The sequence below is a fragment of the Lasiodiplodia theobromae genome (assembly GCF_012971845.1).
Source record: "Lasiodiplodia theobromae strain AM2As chromosome Unknown scaffold_45, whole genome shotgun sequence".
Lineage (NCBI taxonomy): Eukaryota > Fungi > Ascomycota > Dothideomycetes > Botryosphaeriales > Botryosphaeriaceae > Lasiodiplodia > Lasiodiplodia theobromae.
In genome coordinates this window covers 53,270-74,471 of record NW_023336525.1, presented here as the reverse complement: position 1 = coordinate 74,471, position 21,202 = coordinate 53,270, and the positions used below count along the sequence as shown (strand labels likewise).

The following is a 21,202-nucleotide window of genomic DNA, read 5'->3' as shown; positions in this document are numbered from 1 at the left end:
GCGATCGAAAAAGTCGCGACAGCTCCCAGAGAATTTTGGCGCAACACGTCTGCGCTAGTCCCTGAAAGGCAAGTGTGGCCGTTATCGATAAGACAGTCGCCGAGTCGCCGACGTTCGGCGGGACTCGCTGCCCCTCATTGCACTGCTCAGTTGGCGTCGCTCTTTCAGGGTCGTGCTCAGCACCGCCTGCGGGGAACTCGCGCTTACAACGATTCATACGGATTAGCAGGCAGTAGTGATACGATAGCCAATACCCTGCGTCTCAGCCGCCGAACATGAGGCGTTTGGCCGCGCCCAGCTGACCGCCACGTTATCGCTGGCTCCGCAGCCAGGCCAACGCACGTCATCGAGCGGCGCCTAGCAGCGGCCTTGATTGTGTGGAGGGGGAGGGGCAGCGTGATACATAAGCCTGTTCGCTCACCTTAAACTCTCTTCCCCATCATCACCACACTCGCCCATCTTCAACTCATCACAACCCTGATCCTCAGAACACTTCGTCGATACACGACCGCAACTGCCAGAATGCCTGCCATCAACGTATGAACTTGACTACTGCTGCTTGGTCGCCGTTGTTGTTGCTAACATTAGGTCAGGTCACCCTCAAGGAAGGCGCCAGCGCCGAGGAGCTGGACAAGTAAGGCTCCCACCATCTCCTCTCACGAACAACCGCTGATTCCCGACACAGCGCCAAGAAGTCCGTTCAGGACCAGGGCGGCAAGGTCACCCACGAGTTCAAGCTGATCAAGGGCTTCACGTACGACTACCCCACCCTCCAGCCCCGGAGACAAGATACCCGCCTGCATTTCCCATCACTACAATCGCAAGATAACCATCACGCCGTTGCCCAAATACATGGTTGTCCGTGCCACTGACAGAGCCATCCATCACAGTGCCGAGTTCCCCGAGGGCACCGTCCACTCGCTTGCGACGAACGAGCACGTCACCGTCGAGGCCGATCAGGTAGTCAAGACCCAGTAGACTGCGTTGCTTTGCTCGCTGTCGAAAGAAATGATACCGCGCTGCGATGTAGATAAACAGCCTGAATAGGTCTGTACACGCAGATGGGATCGTGTGGGAGGCGTACTGCATACTTTAGATACCCTCACGAATGGATAAGATCATGATGACAACCCTACGCTGCCGCTCGTTCAGCAGAGGCAGGCACCTTTGTTTGCACTCGGCGTACAACATGTGCATGGACGCGGGTAGACCCAGCCCGTAATGTTTGCTTGTCGCCTGTCGTGAAACAAATGGCGAACGTTGCCGTGCTGATCACGTACCCTGCTCATGAAATGCACCTGCAAGTATCCATCGGTGGCTTAAATCGCGTCACACGGCATATGCAGTAGCAATCACATTCAATGCAGGCAACAGCATTCTGGCCTCTGCTGGCGAAATAGTAACTCACAAACAAATTGCTATGGATAGTCTTGTCCGTTCATCGTCGTGTCTGATAACAATTGTTTATCCCTAATGATATGAGCAAGAAGATCCATCAATCCGGGGAACGCCTGCGCCTTTTGCACTACTTCATGACAGCAGTTATTTCTTTCCTTGGTCCTAGCATGAAACCTGACGAAGCCGAGCTGTAATAGCAAGTAACATGTTTCTTCTTCGAATTGCCTTGCGGAAACCACAGATGCTGGAAAGGCATTGCCATGAGTCTTCAAATCACCATAAAGTAGGTAGCAAGCATTAATGATGCTTCAAAAAACACAATTGAGGCTAAGGCCGGACCCTTGTGACTGATTGTCAACAGTATACCATGATGCCTCACCTCTATACCAAGTGGACTACCGGTACGTCACTCTCCGTCCAATCGATATAATCTCCTACCATTGGCACACGTAACCCGAAGCTCGATTGTGGACCGTGTTGCCACATCAGGAGTGATGTAAGAGCTGAGAGAATTGACGTTGAATGGTTGACTAGTCCAAGTGGCTTGCCACTCACGTGATGCATCCCCGCGCCATCGGTTCGAGGAAGAGCAGAGGTCACGGCAAACTTGACAGGAATTGAACTTTCAAGGGTCTTCAATTTTTTTCGAAGCAGCAAGATCTATGTCTAATCTGCCAAGCAGATGCTGCTTTGTGCGCATCATGATCGCAGTAGTGGGAAATCATAAGCCATGACTCTAATCCACCATAATCAACATGAGAAAGAAAAGACGCCGAACCCAACCCCAGCCAAGCACCACACATCATTTTGATACGTGTTTAGCCGGCATCTAGACAAACCATCACCATTATGCTTTTTTGATCGTCCACATCAGGGAATCGCTGAAAAAACAAGAAGAAAAAGCACGAAGAAGATTCGCAGAACCCTTCATGCACGAATCTACTCGTCCTCGTCAGAGAAGACCTCCTCACCACGCTTGCGGCGGGCCATCCTACAAAGTATGTTAGCATCTTGATCGTGAACAAAACTGATAAAGGGTAAACGTACCTCTCCTTCTTCTTCTTGCGGAGCTCAGAAGAAGAAAGCTTGACCTTCTTCTTGGTGCCCTCAATCTTGTTACCCATGGCGTCGAACTTGTCCTCCTCATCGCCCTTCTCGGCCAGACGAGGACCAGAGCCCTGACCAGTCACCCAGTTGTGGCCGGAAGGAGTCATCTTGCCGTCCATGACAGCCCAGACTTCCTCAGTGAGGTCCTTGGTGAACTCAGCAGAGTGAGTAATGATGATGACACCACCCTCGAAAGACTTGATGGCCTTGGACAGAGCACCAAGAGAGTCACGGTCAAGGTAGTTGGTGGGCTCGTCAAGGACGATCAAGTGGGGACGCTGCCACGAGCAAGCGGCAAGGACGACCTTGACACGCTGACCACCGGACAGACCGCGCATGCGGGAGTGGGAGACGAGCTCAGCGTCCAGACCGAAGTTGGCGCAGTGGGCCTCAATCTCCTTACGGACCAGAGGACGGAACTGACCGCTGGCAAGAGCCTCCTTCTGGTCAACCTCGGCGACCATCTTGGAGTGAGAGGCAATGATCTCGTTACGGGGGATCCAGGCGTTGTCAGCAGTCATCATGGGAGTCCAGCGCTCGTTCTTCATGCCGACGTTCTCGCCGAGAGCGAACGAGCACTCGTACTCGTAGCTGTTCTTGAACTTTCTGCGGGAGTGGATGCCGATGACCTTGCGCTGAGTACCCTCGATCTTGAAGATCTTGTCCATGGCCTTCTCATCATCCTCGGTGATCTGCTTGTTGGCACGGTCCATGGTCTCACGGTCCTCACCAGTCTGGAAACGCCACTGGATGTACTCGGAGGGAGTGCTGTCCAAGTGGTGGTCGATGTGGGCGAAGGCGTGCTGCTTGATGTAGGCAATACGGATGTTCTCGTGGTGGTAGACATCACCCGAAGTGGGGATGAGCTCACCAGTCAGAACGTTGACGAGAGTAGACTTGCCAGCACCGTTGGGACCAATGACGGCAATACGGGAGCCGAGAGAGCACTGGAAGGTGATGTCGGAGATCTGGGGCTTGGAGGTACCGGGGTACTGGAAGGTCATGTTGCTGACACGGACAATAGCCTTGGCCTTGGTCTTGACACCCTCGAGGAAACCGGGCTCAGGGAACTTGAACTCCATCTCGGAGGCACCGAGCTCGTAGTAAGACTTGGCAGAGGGAACCCTCTTGACGAACTCAGAGAGGTTACCACGGTAACGCTTGAGCTTGAAGCGCTCGTAGTGGATAACGTGCTGGATGACGTTGTCCAAGAACTTGGAGTCGTGGGAGATGATGATGGAGGTGCAAGGGGAGGTGGTGAGGTAGTTCTCGAGCCAAGCAACGTTCTTGACGTCCAAGTGGTTGGTGGGCTCGTCAAGCAGAAGAATATCGGGCTCCTCGAAGACGGCACGGGCAAGAGCCAGCTTCATCTTCCAACCACCAGAGAGGGCGGTGATGGGGCCATCGAGCTGGCTGCGAACGAAGCCGAACTCCTCGAGGGTGTTCTCGACCTCAGGCTGGGGCTTGGTGACACCAGCGGACTCGAGCTTCTTCATGGTCCAGCCAATGACAGTCTGCTCAGTGTCGGCGGAGTCAAGGTCGTGCTCGACGTAGACGGTCTTGACCTCGGACTGCTTGGGGAAACCCTCAAGCTGCTCGTTGTTGATGGCGCGCATCAGGGTGGTCTTGCCGGAACCGTTGGGGCCGAGCAGACCGTAACGCTGACCACGCTTCAGACGAAGGTGAGTCTGGTTGAGCAGGATCTTGGCACCGTAGGCCAGGGAGAAAGTGCAGTTGCACAGGTCCTCACCCTCCTCCTCGTCAGAAGGAACCTCATCAGCCTCAGTGAAGCCGGGAAGAGTCTTCTTGCGGAGGCTATCGGCGACGTCCTTGGCCTTCTCCTCACCAACGATGGCGTTGAAGTAGGCAGTGGCGTTGGCAGCCCAGACAGCGGACTCCTGCTCCTTCTCGTCGATGAGCTGACCGGCAATGGCGGCAATGTACTCGTAGATGGGCTCGAACTTGGCGTTGTTGCCCTTGTCGCCGAGGACGCTCTTGAGGACGGGGAGGATGGTGGAGACGTCACCGGCACGGGAGCGCTCGGGAAGCTTGTCATCGACGATGTTACCAACACGGCACAGGGTGTCGATGGCCTGCTTGGTCTTCTCACGGGCCTCAGGGTCGGCGAGAGTGTCGTAGTTCTTCTTGAGAGCCGGGTACAGGCGGGGCAAGAAGGAGGCGACGATGTTGGGGTCCTCGACAAGCTTGCACATGTTGTCGATGATGACGGCCGACTTACGCTTGATGGCAGTCTCACGCTCGACAAGACCACGCTCAAGCAGAGGGACCATGATGGCGAGGGTAGGCTCGTGGACGTCGGAGACGAAGGTGGTGGCACCGAGCAAGTGAACGGTCTCGGGGACGTTCTCAGGCTTGGCGATACACTTGATCAGCTCCGGAATGAAGCGCTCGATATCCTTGTTGGAGATGAGCTCGCAGAGCTTCTCCATGGTGCCGTAGGCAGCCTTCTTGACCTCAGCCTTGGTGTCCCACATGGCCTCGGAGACGACGGGGATGAGCTCGGGGACGCGGTAGCCCAGCTGAGCGCGGGACCTCTCGGCGAGGATCTCAATGCACTGCAGGTCGGTCATCTTTTCGGGCCACTTCTGGGCAGTGTGGAGGGAGTCGATGATGGCGGGGATGACGGCCTTGACGGCGTTGGCGTTGGTGGCCTCGACAATGGCCTGGGCAGCAGCCTGGGCAGCGTTCTTGACGGGGACCATCTTGTCGCCGATGGCGGCAAGAGTGGCGGGCAGAAGGGCAACGAGGTAGGGCTCGACGGCAGGAGAGACGGTCGAGTGCGAGGCGATGGCCTTGATGGCATCGAGGGCGCGTTCCCTGGCGTTGGCATCCTTCTTGTTGGAGAGCTGCTTCTTCAGCAGAGCGACGGCCCTAGAGAGAGGGTCAGCAGGTGCAGGGCAGCAAGAGGGCATTGATGCAGAGCGGAGACTTACTGAGTGGGGGCATCGCCCTCCTCAATGTCGCCGTTGATGAAGGTGGCGAGGTCGTGGGAGGTGGAGAGGATCTCATCCTGCTCCTTGGAGACGCTGAGCTTCGCAAGGAGCTCCTCCAGGACCTTGACGCTCTTCGCGTTCTCGGACTTGACCTGCCCGGCGGTGGGGTGTGCAGCGGCGGGAGCCATTTTGACAAAAAGGTGCGAAGGTTGGAGAGAGAGAAGGTCGGGGGCGTCGCCGGCTTTAATATTAAGGCCTGGTGGGGCCGTGAAAAAGTCGAAATCTAGCGGTCGGGTATCTAGTGGCGACGCGACAGTGCGATCGAGACGCAAGCCACGGAGAGTCTGCTAACTGCGGCGCGCAGCTGAAGACCCTTCTATGAAGCAAAAAGAGAAAAAGGTGAGGACGAGGGAGAGGAGGGAGTTGCGGAGGGTGGGTGCGACGCAGAGGGGGCGACGCTTTTTGTACTATCAGCACAAAAAATCCTTTCCTGTGCATGTAAGCGTTGCAGGGATCTGAGCGCACGGTCCAGTGCAGCCCGCCGACCGACTCTCAACGCCGCCGTCGCAATTCGCTGTTGCCCTCGCAGCCCGACGAGTGCAATGCTCCAGTTTTGCCGCGACACAAAGCCTGCCTGCATCTCGCCGCTTCAGCCCACGCCGTGCCCCCGCCTCGGCCGTCGCTCGCTCGCCGCACGCGGCTGCTCTCTGCCTGGGGCCTGGGGCAGCGCTGACCGTACTTCTGCGTCCCTGGCTACGCTGCGCTGCGCCTGCGTTTCAGCCTGCTATTTTTGCCACGCTATCAACCGTTCGCTGAGTACGTGTTCTTCTCTGCTGCACCCTCCTCCCGCGCACACGGAGCGCCCCACGGCTGTGTGTCTTATCCCTTATCCCCCGCAGCCAGCACAAGCCGTCTTGCTTCGGCGCGTATGCCGACATCGTGCCCCGTCAGGGCTGCCGGAAAGGCTCAGGCGCCGCCCAACGAGGCTACTTGGCTCGCCATGACCCTAGTCGGCCCAGCCAACCGCGGTGCTGCGCTTATCGTCACTTTCACCGACTCTTCCCGTTAGCGGCAGCTGCATCGAAGCCTTCGAGAACACACTGGCCGACGGACGGGCCTGCGACATCTTCCACCGCCCTTGCTGTACCTATGTACTGTGGTCGCCGGCTCGCGCCTTCTCCAGCCTCGCAATTCGAAAAGCCGGTCTTTCATGCCTGCGCTTTGCAATCTGAGATTAGCCGCAGTGGCGGTGGCCGTCGCCCACCTTCCCGTTCCTGAAGTTTTTCCCAGCACCCTGCAATAATTTCTGCGGGCCTAGCCACTCCGAGCGGCGATCAGGGTTTGCAGAAAAAAAGTTTGTACCCAGCCCTGCGCCTGTGACACTGCCCACCGGGCGCTGCTGTCCCGGAAGTGCAGCCCAGTGCCGCGGTTTGTTTTCCACGACCGGCCTCGTCCATGTGCATTCCTCGCCCGCTCCGGGACTGGCATTTACCCATTATTGTTGCCCTGAACCCAGGCACGCCAGACTACCTTTGTTCATTCCTGATCGCCGATTGCGCTTGTTAGCCGCACGCTGCAATTCTCGCTTGTGAAGTGGTGCTGAGCGACAACATCAACGACGCTCGCCATCAGTCATGCTTTTTGATATCGATACTTACCCCGGATTTCTCCACATTTTAAGATAGCGTACGCTTGTACTAATTCAGTGGGCGGTGGCGCCGAGAGGTCGATGCCGCCTTATGCTGACAGCAGCCAAGGCAACAGCTCACCTCAGCTCATGCAAGCTTTGTACGCGACCGCCCTTGTAATAATCCAAAGAAACTATTTTTGCGACAAGAATCACGGTCAAACACGGATTTGTGGCCCCGACTCATGCACGGGGGCGGAGTTATCGATGTAAGCTCTCCGAAAAGTAAAGATTGAGACATCATTGCGTTCTTTTCCGGACCGGCCCGACCGTCTATCCGCTACATACAACTATTCTGTAATGAGCGAGAATATTGCCTCTATCTCATTTGAGCTAGCCATAGCCAAAATTATGGTAAGTTGATGTGGATCCCAAGGCGAGCGCCAAGTTCAGGTTCAGAGATGGACCCCACTCCATAATTCCTATCAATGAAGTCACCATAAAAGTAACACGACTATATAACGCGTAAAAGGAAAGTCATGAGGGTAGCCTGACCTCCTAGGCGAGTGGTAGCGATTGCTACGTAGAAAAAGAGAACAAGCAACCAGCCTATCACGGCAAACCAATCGGTAACCGGGGTTTTGAATAGTCGTATCGCCAGCTACGGTATAAAAAAAAAAGAGAAAATTAACAATGTCACTAATCTCTTTCGAGCTGCAGATACTAAATTAGCTCGCTTCCAGCTCAGCAGCACGGGTGCGACCATGGTGTTACAGACGTAGCACAAAATCGACTACAGCTATTTATGATAAATGTCACCCACCTGTTCCGTTCATACAATTTCATGAGCCCTTCTTTACATCCACAACGCGTCTGCTACCCGCAATGGCATCCAATTCCTTCTCCAAAGCCTTCATCTGGGCTACCGTGCTCTGGTGCACCTGCCTCCACGGGGTGATAAAGGAAAAACTGTGGGACAAACCAAGCCTTCTGATGGTTCTAATCCGCTAACAGTGACAAACTTGGGGCTTGATGGTATAAACATCATTTAAAAAGGCAATACGCTTCGTGAAATCCCATTCATTTCTTATCAGTACAGTCCAGACGCGATGCATGAAGCACTGTCAGGACGTAGGTTACCGTACAAAGAGCGCATCATCACCTTTTCCGGCACACCTTTTTATCATCCGTCAGAACAAAGAATCACTCCACCACTTCACTTTCTCAGCGATTTAACTGGTAGCCCAAGCTCAAGTCCAGCGCTCTCGAAACTCTCGTCATCCTGGTCCAAACGTGACTGAGAAGGACAACATGGCCATAATTCCCCGCAAGAACCCGCCTCGAAAGGCCAAAACAGTCGCAGCCTCTAGACTCTCTACGAGTCTAAATTCCAAATCTTCCAAACGAACTGCTAGTTCCAGGAGCACTCCTACGAAGACGGTTGTCACCCCTGAGATGACCAAAAGCCGGGCAGCTTCCACGGCCACTCCTGCACCAGAGACCCAAACCGCAGAAGACAAACATGAGCCCTCCACTTCAACCGTACCCACGAAACTTGGCACTCCCTATGCCACCTCTATCAACCTCGCTAACACCAGCGCCTTCCGACTGCCGCCATCCCCACCGCCCGATCTCGACCGCGGCCGGCTACAGGCCCTCTATTTCCCAACGCCCAAATTGCCGCTCCCAACCACCCAAGACTACTCCCTTGCCCGCCAGGGCTATTCGCCCACGTACCCATATTGCGATCCCTCCAACCCCCGTTACGACCCCGCCGACCCGCTCCTCACTTCCCCTTGGCGCACGCACGGCGCTGCTTCTTCTGCAGTCTACGACCCCGCCAGCCCGCGGTTCTCCCCAACGTCGCTCCCTCCGCGGCCTCAGCGGGAGCGGGGGACGCAGCGTACATTTCAGCCCCGCGACGACGCGGATGAGGACATGTCCTCGCCCACGTAAGTCGCCGATCAGCCCGTCCGTGCGGAATGGTAGGCTTTTTGTCCTCGTGGGATTGCCGATCGGCTTGTTACAGGCGCCGATCACGGTACTGGGAGGGCGAGGGGTGGGTGTGAGGAAGGAAGAGTACGAAAAAGGAAGGTGTCAGACTTTGGGGACGAAGCCAGTGAAGGAACTAATTGCTTTTAATAGCACTACGGAAGTGGTTGAAGCAGAAAGGAGGCTTTTGAAGGAGAAAATTGAAGAAGCGGTGGTGAAGAACACTAACGGTCAGGAATGGAGTAATAACAGTATGGGGAAGGAGAAGATGATTATTTGAAGGCGATTTCAACTCGATATTCTACTGTACTTTGCTAGAAACTCAGGGCTATGTCAATTATGGTGAAACTTACAGCAAAAAGTTGTATTTGATCAAGCATCTCGGCTACAGGACTCTATTTTTTCCTTTGTCTTCCTTTGTAGACAGACTCAACAGTACTTCTGTTATCGCTCATCATCATATCTACTCAAATCGTCAAACTTTATCTCACCACTACATCTCTATAGCCGTTACAATGTCTTTTCATAGAAGATCTACTTTGAAGACGTGCTGTGAGCCATGCTGAGGCCGTGGAGTTGACGGGCCAGGGAAGAGTCTGAAGTGGAGGACTTAGAAGAACGAGGCTTGGGTTCGTCGCCAAAGAAGAAGTGTACGAGCATCAATTTGTTCTGCCACTCGTACTCCGTGTCAACACTGATCAGCTTGTTCGTGTTGTAGACTCCGGTATGGTGAGTACCATTGCAGTGGTTGCAATAGTAACGGTCCGGGGTTTCCTTCAGCTGCCACAAATGGACAGCTTCAACACAGCGGAAGCAGAGGACCTGGCCGCACTCCACCAGGGTTATGGGGATGTTCGGCTCGGAGTCTTCGCGATACTGCTCACTGCATTGCGAGCAGCTTCCGCCAAGGGCAGCATCCTTGCGGTAGCCGATAACGAAGTAACGTTCCTGGACCATGGCTGTGGCGTGGTCGTAAGATCGCTGTTGTCCTTCTACCGTGTTTTGCTCACAGTGTAATTGGATGGTGGTAAGTGGTGGTGAACTGGCGGGATTGCTTTTGAATCATGAGCGAGTGACAGCCGGGAGCGAGTCCTTCTGATGATATAGTCCTAAAACGGCTGTAACAATGGTCTTGTATACATGTCTGGGTGTTGTGCATTGTTTAGCCATTTGATATAGGGGTTATACGTAAACAATGATGGCTTTCTCGAGATTGAGTATGGTTCTAAGTGGGTAATTTAAGGCAGTTAATGCCGTCGTGGTACCTTTGTATAATTGATGTAATGAATTTGGAGGCTTTAATTGCTGCATATGCGGCTTGAGCTCGCTCCAGCTAATGTTTTTGTTAAAGAGTGACATACATTTGCTAAAGGGAGACAAGCGGTCAATTTCCTTGTGCTCACAAACAATGCAAGATCTTCCAACCCGTTTAGTATACCCGAATCGAAATGACTTTTGTCCTTTATACCACTACTTTTTCCCTTGATTCCATTTTTTCTTAAATCAACGGGGGGTGCAAGTGTCTAAAAGAAAGGTTACTCGGCCTTTGCCTTTGTTTTTCCTTTACTTTCCGTTTAGAAAGCCACGACCTTAGATAATAGACAGATGGAAAAGAGAATGAACCTTACGTTACGGAAGAGGTAGCTTATGCTTAGGAAATATGAGAAAGGTGAAAAGTGTTTAAAACACATCTAAGTATTACATCTAGTCTATCCTCTCCTTCTATTTTCCCACCCTCGCTCTATTTCCGTCTCTTTGTTCTATCTTCTCTGCATTTCTCCTATATCCCTAGCACGCCTTTACATTCACTCACGCACTTTCTTCTTCCTTCCCTTATCTGTAAGTGGATGTTTTAGATGAGAATTTATTCTCTAAGAAGGCCACTGACCGGATGCAATACACCAGTACCCGAAAAGAGTCTTAGTTACCTAATATACATTTTCTTTACAATAATCCGAGAATGCGGGTTACCTGTCGATAGCCCAACTGCCTGATTCAATTACAGATGTTCATACCAGTATATTCACATAAACACCTATCCACAAGTACCTACACCACACCAACCGAGCGATGCCTGTGTGCCTACACGATCACTATACCCCCTTCCTCTCACCCTTCATGAACGCACCCCACGCCGTTCCCTTCTCCTTTTTCACCTCTCCCAACCCGACAACCCCATCCCCCTCCGTCCACCCTTCCCAATCCCCCAAAGTCGCCAAATGCCGCATCGTCGGCCTGCCATGCGGACAGTTCCACGGCTTATCGATTTCACCCATCTCCGCCACCACGCGCCCCATCTGTCTCTTCGTCAAAGTCTTCCCGATCATGATGCTGCTCCTGCACGCCCGCATCGCCAGCATCTTCCGCACCTTCCCCGGGCGAGGAATGCTGTTCTCCTTCTCTGGCGACAGCGACGACTCGTTCAGTAGCGCGATCAGCTCCTCAAGGTCGGACACGGCGAAGGTGGTTTCCTTGCTGACGGGCAGACCGAGCAGGCGGCAGCGGCGGCCGACGGGACTGTCGCCGCTGGTGTCGGTGGTGAGCATGAAGCCATTGGCGGCGAAGGCGGAGGGGTGTGAGAGGATGATTTCCTCCTCAATGGCGGTGAGGTCGAGTGGGTGTGGGTGCACGAGGCGTTGGGGTGCGAGGATGGTGGTGTTGCTCAAGCGTTCGAAGTTGATTTTCTCGTCTGAGGCGTGCTGATCGATGATGAACAGCTCGTCTGCATTGGAAATTGCGGACGGCGCTGGCGCGGAGGTCGGCTTGGGTGTTGACCGTGAAGCATAGTCGGTAGCAGGACGCACGGCAAGGATGAAACCGAGATTGAACTGTCCAATGATGCGCATGCGGCCGAAGTCAGACTTCGAGACTGTCAGGGATAGACGTTCCTCCGGTGTCTGATCAGTCTTTCCATCCGGAAGCACTGCGTCCCCGTCGGCCACTTTTGCACAAGCTTCAAGCTGTTCGGTCAGATGAGATAGAGTCTGCTCAATGCGCGAGACAGACGTCTCAAGATGTTGAATCAGCTGCAGTGTCGAAGTCTTCTTCAGGCTTCCTTTGAGGATATTATTAGCTCGTTTGATGTTGTCCTGCGTTGGTCGCGCAGCGTTCTCTTCAGCCTTCGCAATGATCTCAGCGACGCGGGCGTCCTCTCGTGCCTTCTTTTCGTCCTCGTCCAAGTATTCCTCATCCTCGTCTTCATCTTGCTGCACAAAGAGAGGAGAGTCTGCGCGGGGTAAATCTTCTCGGCTTCCCTCATCATTATCACCGGCTTCTTTGCGAGGCTCGGAGTCGTACAGTCTCTCCTTTGATACATCACCAACGGCTTCTTCGGCATCCTCGTCTTCAGCATCGTCTCCAGGTTCTGCCATCTCAGCGTCGCTTTCACTTTCTTGAGCCCCTTCCGGAGAGGAAGAGTTCTGCGCTTCTTCGCTTTCACTGTCATTTTGCTTTTCTTGCTCCTCGCCATTCGATGCGTCATCTGATATCTCGTCGTTTTCTTCGTCGACTTGCGTCCCCGGAGCTGCAAAAAGCTTGAGGCTGCTTACAAAACCAGACTTTTTCCCTGGGGAAGGCAGCATGCCACCATTCAGACCATGTTTCGGCGTATGGATCCTTCGACGTTTTGCTTCAGGAGTGCCGATTTTCATCGTAGTTGTCTTGTCGCCTATGGTAATTGTAGCTGTTTCTGCTGGCGCGCGCTTCGGACGCATCCGATCAAAGGCGTTCTGAACTGGGCCTGGGTTGCTCTTCTGAGATGAAGTCCTGATGACTGCAATGCTCGGCTCTTGTTCCTCGTCATTAACACGCTCAGGGGATAGCTCCTGCAGTTGTTTGTGGCGAGATTTGGCTTCTTGGCTTGCGATACGATCATTGAAATCCTGTACTGCTCGGGGTAGAACCGGCGTTCTCGGAGGTGAAGAGTCGAGTTGCATGTCATCCGCGTCCTCTTGAGGCTGGGGCTCAGGTCCTTCGTTGCCTTTCGCCAGAAATTGGGCAAGCGCCTGTTTATCCTTGGATGTCTCCCCACTTTTCCGCCGAGTCTGATCAACAGGCGGAAGCTGGCTTCGGCTTGTTGCGTCTCTGCCAACGAACTGCTGTATCAAGCTGGCAGAAGCGCTGTCATTTTGGTGCGTGCGTGGCGAGCTCGAACCGGCATTTGAATCATCAGCCTCACTTCGAGGATCAGGAGCATCCTCTCTATTTTCAGACTCTCGAGCCGTGGATTGTTGCCTGGATAGACTCAAGGGCTTGAACTGGCCAAGTTTCTTCACGCCCAGCTGTGCCTGAGGAACGCTCTGATCATGCTCTTCGAACAGGGCAATCAGCGCTTCTTTCAATGCTTCCAGCAGGGCCATCTGGTCGTGTAACAGGATAGTTCGCTTATCAGGCGAAACATTAACATCGTAGGCATTGGTGTCCATGACGAGGTTTGCGAAGATGAAAGGGGATTGGGTGACATTGTAAGACTTATAAACCTCATTGATGGCTTTGGAAACTTGAGGCAAAGCACATGGTCTGGAGTTGACGAAAAACATCTGACGGTCCGGAGTCTGTCTACCTTCGCCAACAACGGGCCGGGAGATGTGACCTTCGATGCGGACCTCTTTCGATTGCAGATCGTCTTGGGTACTCCAGCTTTTCGCACTTTGTGTCCCTACAGTAGTTGGTGTCATTTCCAGTTTCAGGTCTAGGGGAATCAAAGCCAGTAATGTTTTCGCGCCGTAGACATTGGCAATATTCTCACGCGTAGTGGGATTTGCTTTGGTGGAGAAGACGACCATTTTCTTCCTGCAGTCAGTTAGCACCTTATCAAACTCGCGATATATTGCCATTACCCTTTGGTAGGCTGATTGCTCACAGCGAACCTCACACCGACGCTGATGCATGCATAGGCATGCAGAAGGCCGAGCACTTTTCCATATTCCCGCTTGAGATTTTTCTCGAGTTCCCTTCTTCTGACCGGCAGGTTGTAGAATAGGTTCTCCACAGCCACGGTTGTTCCCTTCTGGCTCGCCGCAACCGATGTGCCTTTCAGTTTGCCGGAGGTCTCGAAATCAAGCCGGGTGCCTTTCGGACCATCGCTGGCGCGAGCAGTAAGTATGTGGAAATTTGAGAGAGCGCAGAGCGAGGACAGGGCTTCGCCGCGGAAGCCGAAGGTTTGGAGAGAAGAAAGGTCATTGTAGGTGGAAAGTTTCGAGGTGTAATGTTTCAAAGCTATCACAGCACATTAGCAAGCGGCAGGAAGCGCGTCCGACAGTCAGCGTACCGATCGTCTCGTAATCATTCGGCGAAATGCCGTGGCCATTGTCCTGCACCTCGATTGCGTCAAGGCCATTGTTTTTAAATCGCACGTCTGGCTCGGAAAGTCAGCCCACGACATCCACAGACAGTGTTGTCCGCGACTTGCCTATTGAGGTGGCTCCGGCATCTAAGCTGTTTTCGACAAGCTCTTTGACGACGGAGTTAAGGTCGACGATAACCTGCCCGGACTGGATTTGATGTATCTGAAGTGTCGCAAGTCAGTAGATGCATCGATGGTGTGAGGCGACGCGTGGGACCTACCGAGCGGCCCTCTATGGGCTTGATGGTCGCCATTTCAGGTCATGGTGGTTGCGGAGGCGAACCGCGTTCGAGGGAGACGCGATGACGCGTGATGCGCGCCGCGCCGCCCCGCTTAATGCTTAGCCGTCTTTTTGCCTCAGGCATATATATTGACTTACGCTACTTTTGCAGTATTGATTCAAATGGGGTATCTCTGCAAGCACAGGCACATAGTCTAGCGCTAAATATGCTCAAGAAATAGGACAATGTTGTACACGCGTACAGATACGCTCGCTTCAAGCTTCCTCCTCCTCCCTCTTCTTCCTTGGCCTGCCGCGCTTCTTCTTTTCCGGCTTCTCCTCGATGTTCTCTGATACAGGCTCAGGCTCAGGCTCAAACGCCTTTTCCTCCTTCCGCTTCGCAATCCTCTTCCTTTTTGGTTTTTCTTCCATGTGCTCTGACACAGGTTCAGGCTCGGACACATTTTCCTCCTCTAGTTTTGCAGACCTCTTCTTTTTTGGCCTTTCTTTAACAGGTTCTGATACAGGTTCAGACACCATCTCCTCCAGTTCTGCAGATCTCATCTGCAACGTGGGCAAAGCCTCCGCCTCCTCTTCCAACTCTACGTACGGTAGCGGCCTCCCTTGCCACGTCAAAGCTATGTCAACCTTAATCTCTCCATCTTCGCTCTTCTCGTCCACTAGATACCTCAGCGTGACTCCCAGCCCTTCCAACCCCCTCGCTTTCGCGCTTGCATTCCACAAAAACTGCTCCACCCGCCCATCCGGATCCACCTTCAAGAATCCCATCGGCCAACGACTGCGGCCGAGCGCCTCCATAACGCCCTTCGTCGCCTTCTGTGTCGTTGCCAGCAAGCCCAGAAAGTCTTCCTCGCGCCACAGCGCGGGCGCGCCCGTGAATGCACCCTCGAGCTCGCGCACGTTCTTGGGATTGAGGATCTTGTTGCTGGCTTTGCACTGTACGAGGACGCGTAGAGCATGAGCATCAGCGTCCTTCCTTTTCTTCTTTGTATGTCCGTCGGAGATGGGCAGAGTCCATGTGCCTAGCAGGTCGATACCGAAGTCGGAGGCGCGGCCGGTGCGGGTGAGGCGAAACCCGAACCGCTTGAGCGTGGCGGCGACGGTATATTCGTAGTGCGTGCCGACGTAGACGGTGCGGTCGGGGGCGAGCTCGACGCGCTCCGCGTATGCGAGGAAGGAGGGAAGGTCATGGTGGTTTTCGGATCCTGGAGCTATGGTGGGCTCGTCTGGGACATATTTCTTCCTGGAGGCGGCGCGGACGGGTGTGAAGATGGGCCGGAGGAGCGGCGGTTTGAAAGATCGGAGGAGGAGCGGCCTCATCGTGAAAGTTTGTGGGGATTTGAGGGTGAGAAATATGATGAATCAAGCATAGCTGCTAGTACATGAGTGATTTACAGCGATTTGAGCGACTTATAATCGCCAATGGCTCCACGATGGTGTAGAGTACGATGACGCAAGTGATGGAAGAAAAGTGCTCGGAGGAGCCGCGGCCAGGAACAAACGCCGATCTGCCGAGCTGAAGCTTGAGCTTCCCACCGCGCATCCACAACCTACTCCTCCTCAACACCTCACGTCACCGCAACAATTACTTGCTGCTAGCCGCTCTCGAAGCTTAAGCCGCCCTTTCTCTCCACTCAACATCTACAAACTCCGCATCGCAACCATGTCGGACATCCTCACCCAACTCCAAGACGCGATCGACATCGTACGTATTCCCGCTCCCCTCCGCAAAACCTACTTCTCACACTCCTCCCAGCTCGTCCAGCAAATGTACGCCGGCCTCATGTATACCCACACCCGCCACCCCTACGGCGACATCCCCAGCCAACCCCACGACGCCGATCGCGACATCAACAACCCCTCCGCCTCCACCGGCGGCGCAACCGAAAACGGGCCCGGCAACAACGGCGCTGCGGGCGACCGCCCTCGCTCGCCGCCACCGGATCCGAACTTTGCCGTCACGCAGCACGAAATCGCGAGCGACATCATCATGAACATGGCGCGCATCAACGCCCTGGCCGACCGGCTGCCTGGCATCGGCTTTAGCGAGCAGGAGCAGCTGGCCCGCTTGGCGGAGCTGGATCGCGAGTTGCGCGCTGAGCAGGAGAAGCTGGATGAGGCGAAGGAGGAGAAGGATAGGTTGTTGGGGCTGTTGGATGAGCGCATTATGAAGGCGCGGAGGCCGTGAGCGGGTCGATTGGGTGAAGAGAATGGATTGGGTCTGTGGGTGGTAGGGTCTTTGTGCATTAGCGATAGGCGTTTAGGGTTGACCATGGCTCTGAGGAGGCTTTCGGCGTCATTGGGATTTGAAGGGCAGAATGATGGTCTGAGATACCCATTTCTGGAAAGAGGCTGTGAAAAAGCCATGAACTATTAAAGACATATGTGTTAAGCAAGACTAACCCTGGGCCTGTGACACGACAAAAACAATACAGAGAGAGAGAGAAAAGTAAGAAGCAGCGACAAAAGCAGATGTTATGCTTTTTTCAAGTTAATATTGCACTCATGGAAACACGATTGATTCATTACTATGCCTTTTAGACGACAGAGCCCCGCATGGGTACCAGTTAGCTAAGGCGATCCTTTCTTGTATCCGGCACTTCTACCTCAGTAATTGTAATTGCTTACAACGTCAGATCACAGCATTGTTTCATGGAGTCCATTGTTCGCCTACCCACGACGCGGCCTTCCGTGACGAGGTCTGCTTAATCAATTGAGTCACCCATGTGCTCCATCGGTGCTCCTCTCTCTCACTCGATCCTCCAACCTCGCTTGTCTGACCTCACCACCAACATTTTTGCATACGGAAGAGTCGTATGTCAACTCAGATGACTGATACATTATTTGAATTAGGCAGTGTATGATACGTTATTAGAAGCCCAGTCCCCTCAGTTATACAGACCAAGCTGCCACCACCTGCACCTCTCATTCGCCACCTCGTCCTTTGTCACGTTGATGCCGCTTCCCGTCAATCTCACAGCACTCGCCTCCTTTCCATACACCGGGAACTCTGGCAGGCCATCCACAGCGCTCTCGGGGATGCCGTGGGTAGCGAAGCTAGTGATGTAGTCCTGCAGCACGAACGCAACGGTTTCATTCACGGCACCGGCAAACGCCAGGCTACTACCTCCATCAGTTTGGGGGGTGTCCGGGTTGTAGTACGTGTACGGCACGTCCTGGCCGTGGATGCCGGGGGAGACGCCGAAGACGTAGCCGTGCATGGCGTTGGGGAAGGCGTTGCCGAGTGCGAAGTTGTTGCAGGTGAAGGCAAACTCTGACAGTGCTAGCGTCGCGCGGCCGATCAGGTCGCGGTAGCCGTGGCTGCCGTCGTAGACAGGAGGGTACATCGTTTCGGTGATGTGTGAGATGATGGAAGGCCGGGCATTGGGCATGCTGCCCTGGAGGTAGGTGGTGAACTCGGATTCATTGGTGAGTGGCGGCGTGAAGATGAGGCCCTCGTCCGTGTTGTGGCCCGCGAGGAGCCGTACTGACTTGTCAAATTGGCCATGGCTCAGCAGGTACTTTGGGTCCTGCGGCACGATGTCGCCGTCCACTGTAGGGCCGAAGACGAAAGTGCTGTAGGGCGCAGCGCCGACTGTACGGATGTTGGCGGTCATGAGTTCCTCCGAAGAAAGGTTCCGGGCTTCTGCCAGGCTGGTGACATTCAACTCTTTGAGATAGCTCTGGAATGACTGCTCTTGCTCGTAAGGAGAGGTGAGTGGTAGCCAAGCTGGAGACTGGGGAATGGCTTGCTGGAAGAGAGACGGTGCAGAACCACCAAAAGCGGTAATCTGGTGCATGATGGAGCCACCACCAGCAGACTCGCCAAACACCGTGACGCGGTTCTTGTCACCGCCGAAGAGGTGAATGTTATTCTGAATCCACTCCAAAGCGAAGCGCTGATCGTGCAGACCGAGGTTCGCAGTGCCGTCCTCCTGGTACGTAGGCCCCGAGAGCCATCCGAAAGCTCCGAGGCGGTAATTCATGGCAACATAGATAACCCCATCAGACGAGTCGGTCTGACTTCTCGCAATCAGCCCAAGCGGATCTCCTGAGGCAATTTTGGAGCCTGTGGTGTAGCCACCACCTGCGAATCGAGTCAATATACTGTCACCACATACGCTTGAAAGCTAGATTCGCGTATGCTTACCATAGATCCAGACCAAAACCGGGGCGCCATAGCCTTTACCGGCACGCTTGAAAACCTTCTCAGGCACAATAACATCCAAAAATAAGCAGTCCTCGGACTCCGACGGCCCAATCGTCACATTTTCTGCAACGGTAGGCTCGGTAGTGGAGACATTCGGCAGTTTGCCGGAGATCAGGTACTGCGGAATGAACTCGGCAGCGATGGCCAACCATGCAGGACTTGCCTGTGGGCAGATCCTGAGCTCTGAGCCATCTTGCACACTGGAACGGTTGGTGGCGGGCGAGGTTGGTGGACGGAAGCGCAAGTCACCAACCGGAGGCGCAGCGTATCGAATGTTGGAAAAGTTGTAGTAAGCTCCGGTTTCCTGAAGCCGTTGTCAGTGAACCTTTTCCACGTGCGACTTCATTCTCGTCCGGAACTTCAGAGGCGTACGTTGAATTCGGATGCTTGCTGCAACTGGTAACCCAGATCGACAACGGGGAGAGACGGTGAGCTGTTCTGCGCAAAGGCAACGCCTGCGGTCAGTGACAACAGAGTCGCTGTGGCGCCGAACGGCGTCCCCGTGAAGCGCATGGTTGTGATTGAAGGCTGAGCGGGTGCGGTCGGGGCCTTACCAACTATGAATTGAATGGGCTTGATTACTCTTATACAAGTGCCAACAGTGCCCGGCAAGGCTGCCAGCTCGGACTTAATTACTGGCGGAAGGCGGCGGCTTTATTTCCTCGGCCTCCATCATCACTTCCCGATGCAGTAATTACTGCGACCTACGGCTGACCCAGCGGGGGTTAGTTACCGAAGTGCGTGGAATGGTCCAATTGCATGGCGGCGGTTGAGTTGATGGCAGCCGAAGGAGCGGAGTGTGGCTGGGGCTGTCAATGCGGGGACGCAGTCTGTGTAAGACATCCGTGCACCTTTCCGATAGTCTGCCAACGGGCTTAACTTGACAGGCGGCCTGAGATGAGTGGACTCGTGCGGTGAGTTTAGTCCGAGCGGGGCTCGCTGTTGCCTGTCTGGCAGCTGACTAATAGAGACAATTGCGTCATAGGTCGCCCGTCGGGAGATCGCCGCTAAGAAGTCAACACCATGATGAGCCCTACTCTTCATCTTGTGCAAGATCAGTTGGATCTGCTTGCGATCGCGATCCGACGGCGGTCCGACCCGCCATCGTGCAGCGGAAGGATGCGACGCCCACACTGCCCTTCACGAGCAGCCCGATCCATCTCCATCCGGCCCATCTCTTCATGACTTTCTTTTTCTCGTATTCCTCGCAATCGCGTGCCATGTCAACGTTAGATATTGCTGGATCTGCTTAGCTTCAACCACAGAATTCCACCTTCTAGCGCGTTTCTGGCTGACGTCATGGCCCAGTTTGAATTTGGCAACAAAGGGCGGCCCCTCCCTTCGAGTGTTGTCGTCTTCAATTCCTTCTGCATCGTCCTTCGGTAGGACGTGAAACACAATCCAATCAACCTGCGACGCATTGTTCTCACTGACAATGCCACCGATTCCCTGGACAGTCAAGGTGCGCCATCATCCTGGATCCTCTGCCGACGACGTTGCCAAGGAGCCCGACTGGGGAGCACGCCAAAAGCGCTACATTGGTTTCAAAGATGGCCAAGACCACAAAGTTGGCATAACTCATCAAGAAGGCGAATACGACGGAGGTCTTGAGATATTTGGTCCGGACCCTCGTGAGGTGAAAAGTCAAGCAATGGATGGGGAGCCCATCACTCTTCGCGACGTGATTAGACACTCAGAGGTAAGTAGAGAGCGAAGGTCGAGGCTATCATGAACAACCTGTTATACCTGACAGGAGACCCTGTTTCAGATGGACCCCGCTTTCATGTGGAAGCAAGGGGCTAATTCAGTGCAGGACTTCCCAGAGAATAATATACTGGGGTGGCGACACGTTTTTGAAACGTCTGAAAGCTGCGGAAAGGGTACCGAGGAATTCCCAATGAATGTTGAAGCAAAGCAGATAGAGGGGAATCCAGGAAAATTCAAAAGCAAGCCGGAAACCAACCAGCAAGAGCACGAGTGGAGGAGATCGCGCGGCGAGAATAAGCACAATGCCGCCTACTCTGGAGTTGAGGACACCGGATACGACTCCGGAATTGAACAGAGCGGCCCCACCGGTTTTCAAGACCCCGAGCCCGATAACCTTACTGCAAAGTACACGCCTCAAGAAATTGCACTTCTCCGCAGTGTCCGACACGAGAGGGAGTATATCTCGCAGCTCCGCGTCGACGACGGGAAAGGCATATCTCCGCATCACGAGCGAGGCCGCACGCAAATTTCCACCGACGAGCGAGATCAACTCACCCCCGACAATTGGATCCCACGCTCCTGGCACCTTACTCGCCTGACAGGCAAGCATCCTCTGAACGCT

At 54.2% G+C, this 21,202-nt stretch overlaps 8 protein-coding genes across 8 annotated transcripts; 3 read left to right on the top strand and 5 right to left on the bottom strand.

Moving 5' to 3' along the window:
* Positions 1 to 522: 522 nt before the first annotated feature.
* LTHEOB_11130 (Peptidase inhibitor I9) lies at positions 523 to 978 on the top strand (the record flags this gene model as incomplete). Its single annotated transcript, XM_035507853.1, has 4 exons — positions 523 to 537; positions 594 to 634; positions 686 to 754; positions 891 to 978. The coding sequence occupies 4 exons, from the start codon at positions 523 to 525 to the stop codon at positions 976 to 978; spliced, it is 213 nt and encodes a 70-aa protein (XP_035366706.1).
* A 1,359-nt stretch (positions 979 to 2,337) lies between these two features.
* LTHEOB_11129 (Elongation factor 3) lies at positions 2,338 to 5,647 on the bottom strand (the record flags this gene model as incomplete). Its single annotated transcript, XM_035507851.1, has 3 exons — positions 2,338 to 2,389; positions 2,446 to 5,397; positions 5,460 to 5,647. 3 exons carry the CDS (start codon positions 5,645 to 5,647, stop codon positions 2,338 to 2,340), a joined length of 3,192 nt encoding a protein of 1,063 aa, XP_035366705.1.
* Positions 5,648 to 7,971: 2,324 nt separating this feature from the next.
* LTHEOB_11128 (DNA-directed RNA polymerase II largest RPB1) lies at positions 7,972 to 9,042 on the top strand (the record flags this gene model as incomplete). Its single annotated transcript, XM_035507850.1, has 2 exons — positions 7,972 to 8,021; positions 8,508 to 9,042. 2 exons carry the CDS (start codon positions 7,972 to 7,974, stop codon positions 9,040 to 9,042), a joined length of 585 nt encoding a protein of 194 aa, XP_035366704.1.
* Positions 9,043 to 9,612: 570 nt separating this feature from the next.
* LTHEOB_11127 (uncharacterized protein) lies at positions 9,613 to 10,035 on the bottom strand (the record flags this gene model as incomplete). Its single annotated transcript, XM_035507849.1, has 1 exon — positions 9,613 to 10,035. One exon carries the CDS (start codon positions 10,033 to 10,035, stop codon positions 9,613 to 9,615), a length of 423 nt encoding a protein of 140 aa, XP_035366703.1.
* Positions 10,036 to 11,171: 1,136 nt separating this feature from the next.
* On the bottom strand, positions 11,172 to 14,676 carry LTHEOB_11126 (DNA mismatch repair protein; the record flags this gene model as incomplete). Its single annotated transcript, XM_035507848.1, has 12 exons — positions 11,172 to 11,375; positions 11,448 to 11,840; positions 11,883 to 11,939; positions 12,003 to 12,284; positions 12,393 to 12,601; positions 12,674 to 12,745; positions 12,788 to 13,576; positions 13,640 to 13,869; positions 13,917 to 14,295; positions 14,348 to 14,390; positions 14,457 to 14,585; positions 14,644 to 14,676. 12 exons carry the CDS (start codon positions 14,674 to 14,676, stop codon positions 11,172 to 11,174), a joined length of 2,820 nt encoding a protein of 939 aa, XP_035366702.1.
* A 242-nt stretch (positions 14,677 to 14,918) lies between these two features.
* Positions 14,919 to 15,983, bottom strand: LTHEOB_11125 (DNA mismatch repair protein; the record flags this gene model as incomplete). The annotated part of the gene is made up of 1 exon (XM_035507847.1): positions 14,919 to 15,983. The coding sequence occupies one exon, from the start codon at positions 15,981 to 15,983 to the stop codon at positions 14,919 to 14,921; it is 1,065 nt and encodes a 354-aa protein (XP_035366701.1).
* A 343-nt stretch (positions 15,984 to 16,326) lies between these two features.
* LTHEOB_11124 (Mediator-rna polymerase ii transcription subunit 21) lies at positions 16,327 to 16,851 on the top strand (the record flags this gene model as incomplete). Its single annotated transcript, XM_035507846.1, has 2 exons — positions 16,327 to 16,368; positions 16,420 to 16,851. The coding sequence occupies 2 exons, from the start codon at positions 16,327 to 16,329 to the stop codon at positions 16,849 to 16,851; spliced, it is 474 nt and encodes a 157-aa protein (XP_035366700.1).
* A 700-nt stretch (positions 16,852 to 17,551) lies between these two features.
* On the bottom strand, positions 17,552 to 19,386 carry LTHEOB_11123 (Carboxylesterase; the record flags this gene model as incomplete). Its single annotated transcript, XM_035507845.1, has 3 exons — positions 17,552 to 18,750; positions 18,814 to 19,177; positions 19,246 to 19,386. 3 exons carry the CDS (start codon positions 19,384 to 19,386, stop codon positions 17,552 to 17,554), a joined length of 1,704 nt encoding a protein of 567 aa, XP_035366699.1.
* Positions 19,387 to 21,202: the final 1,816 nt, after the last annotated feature.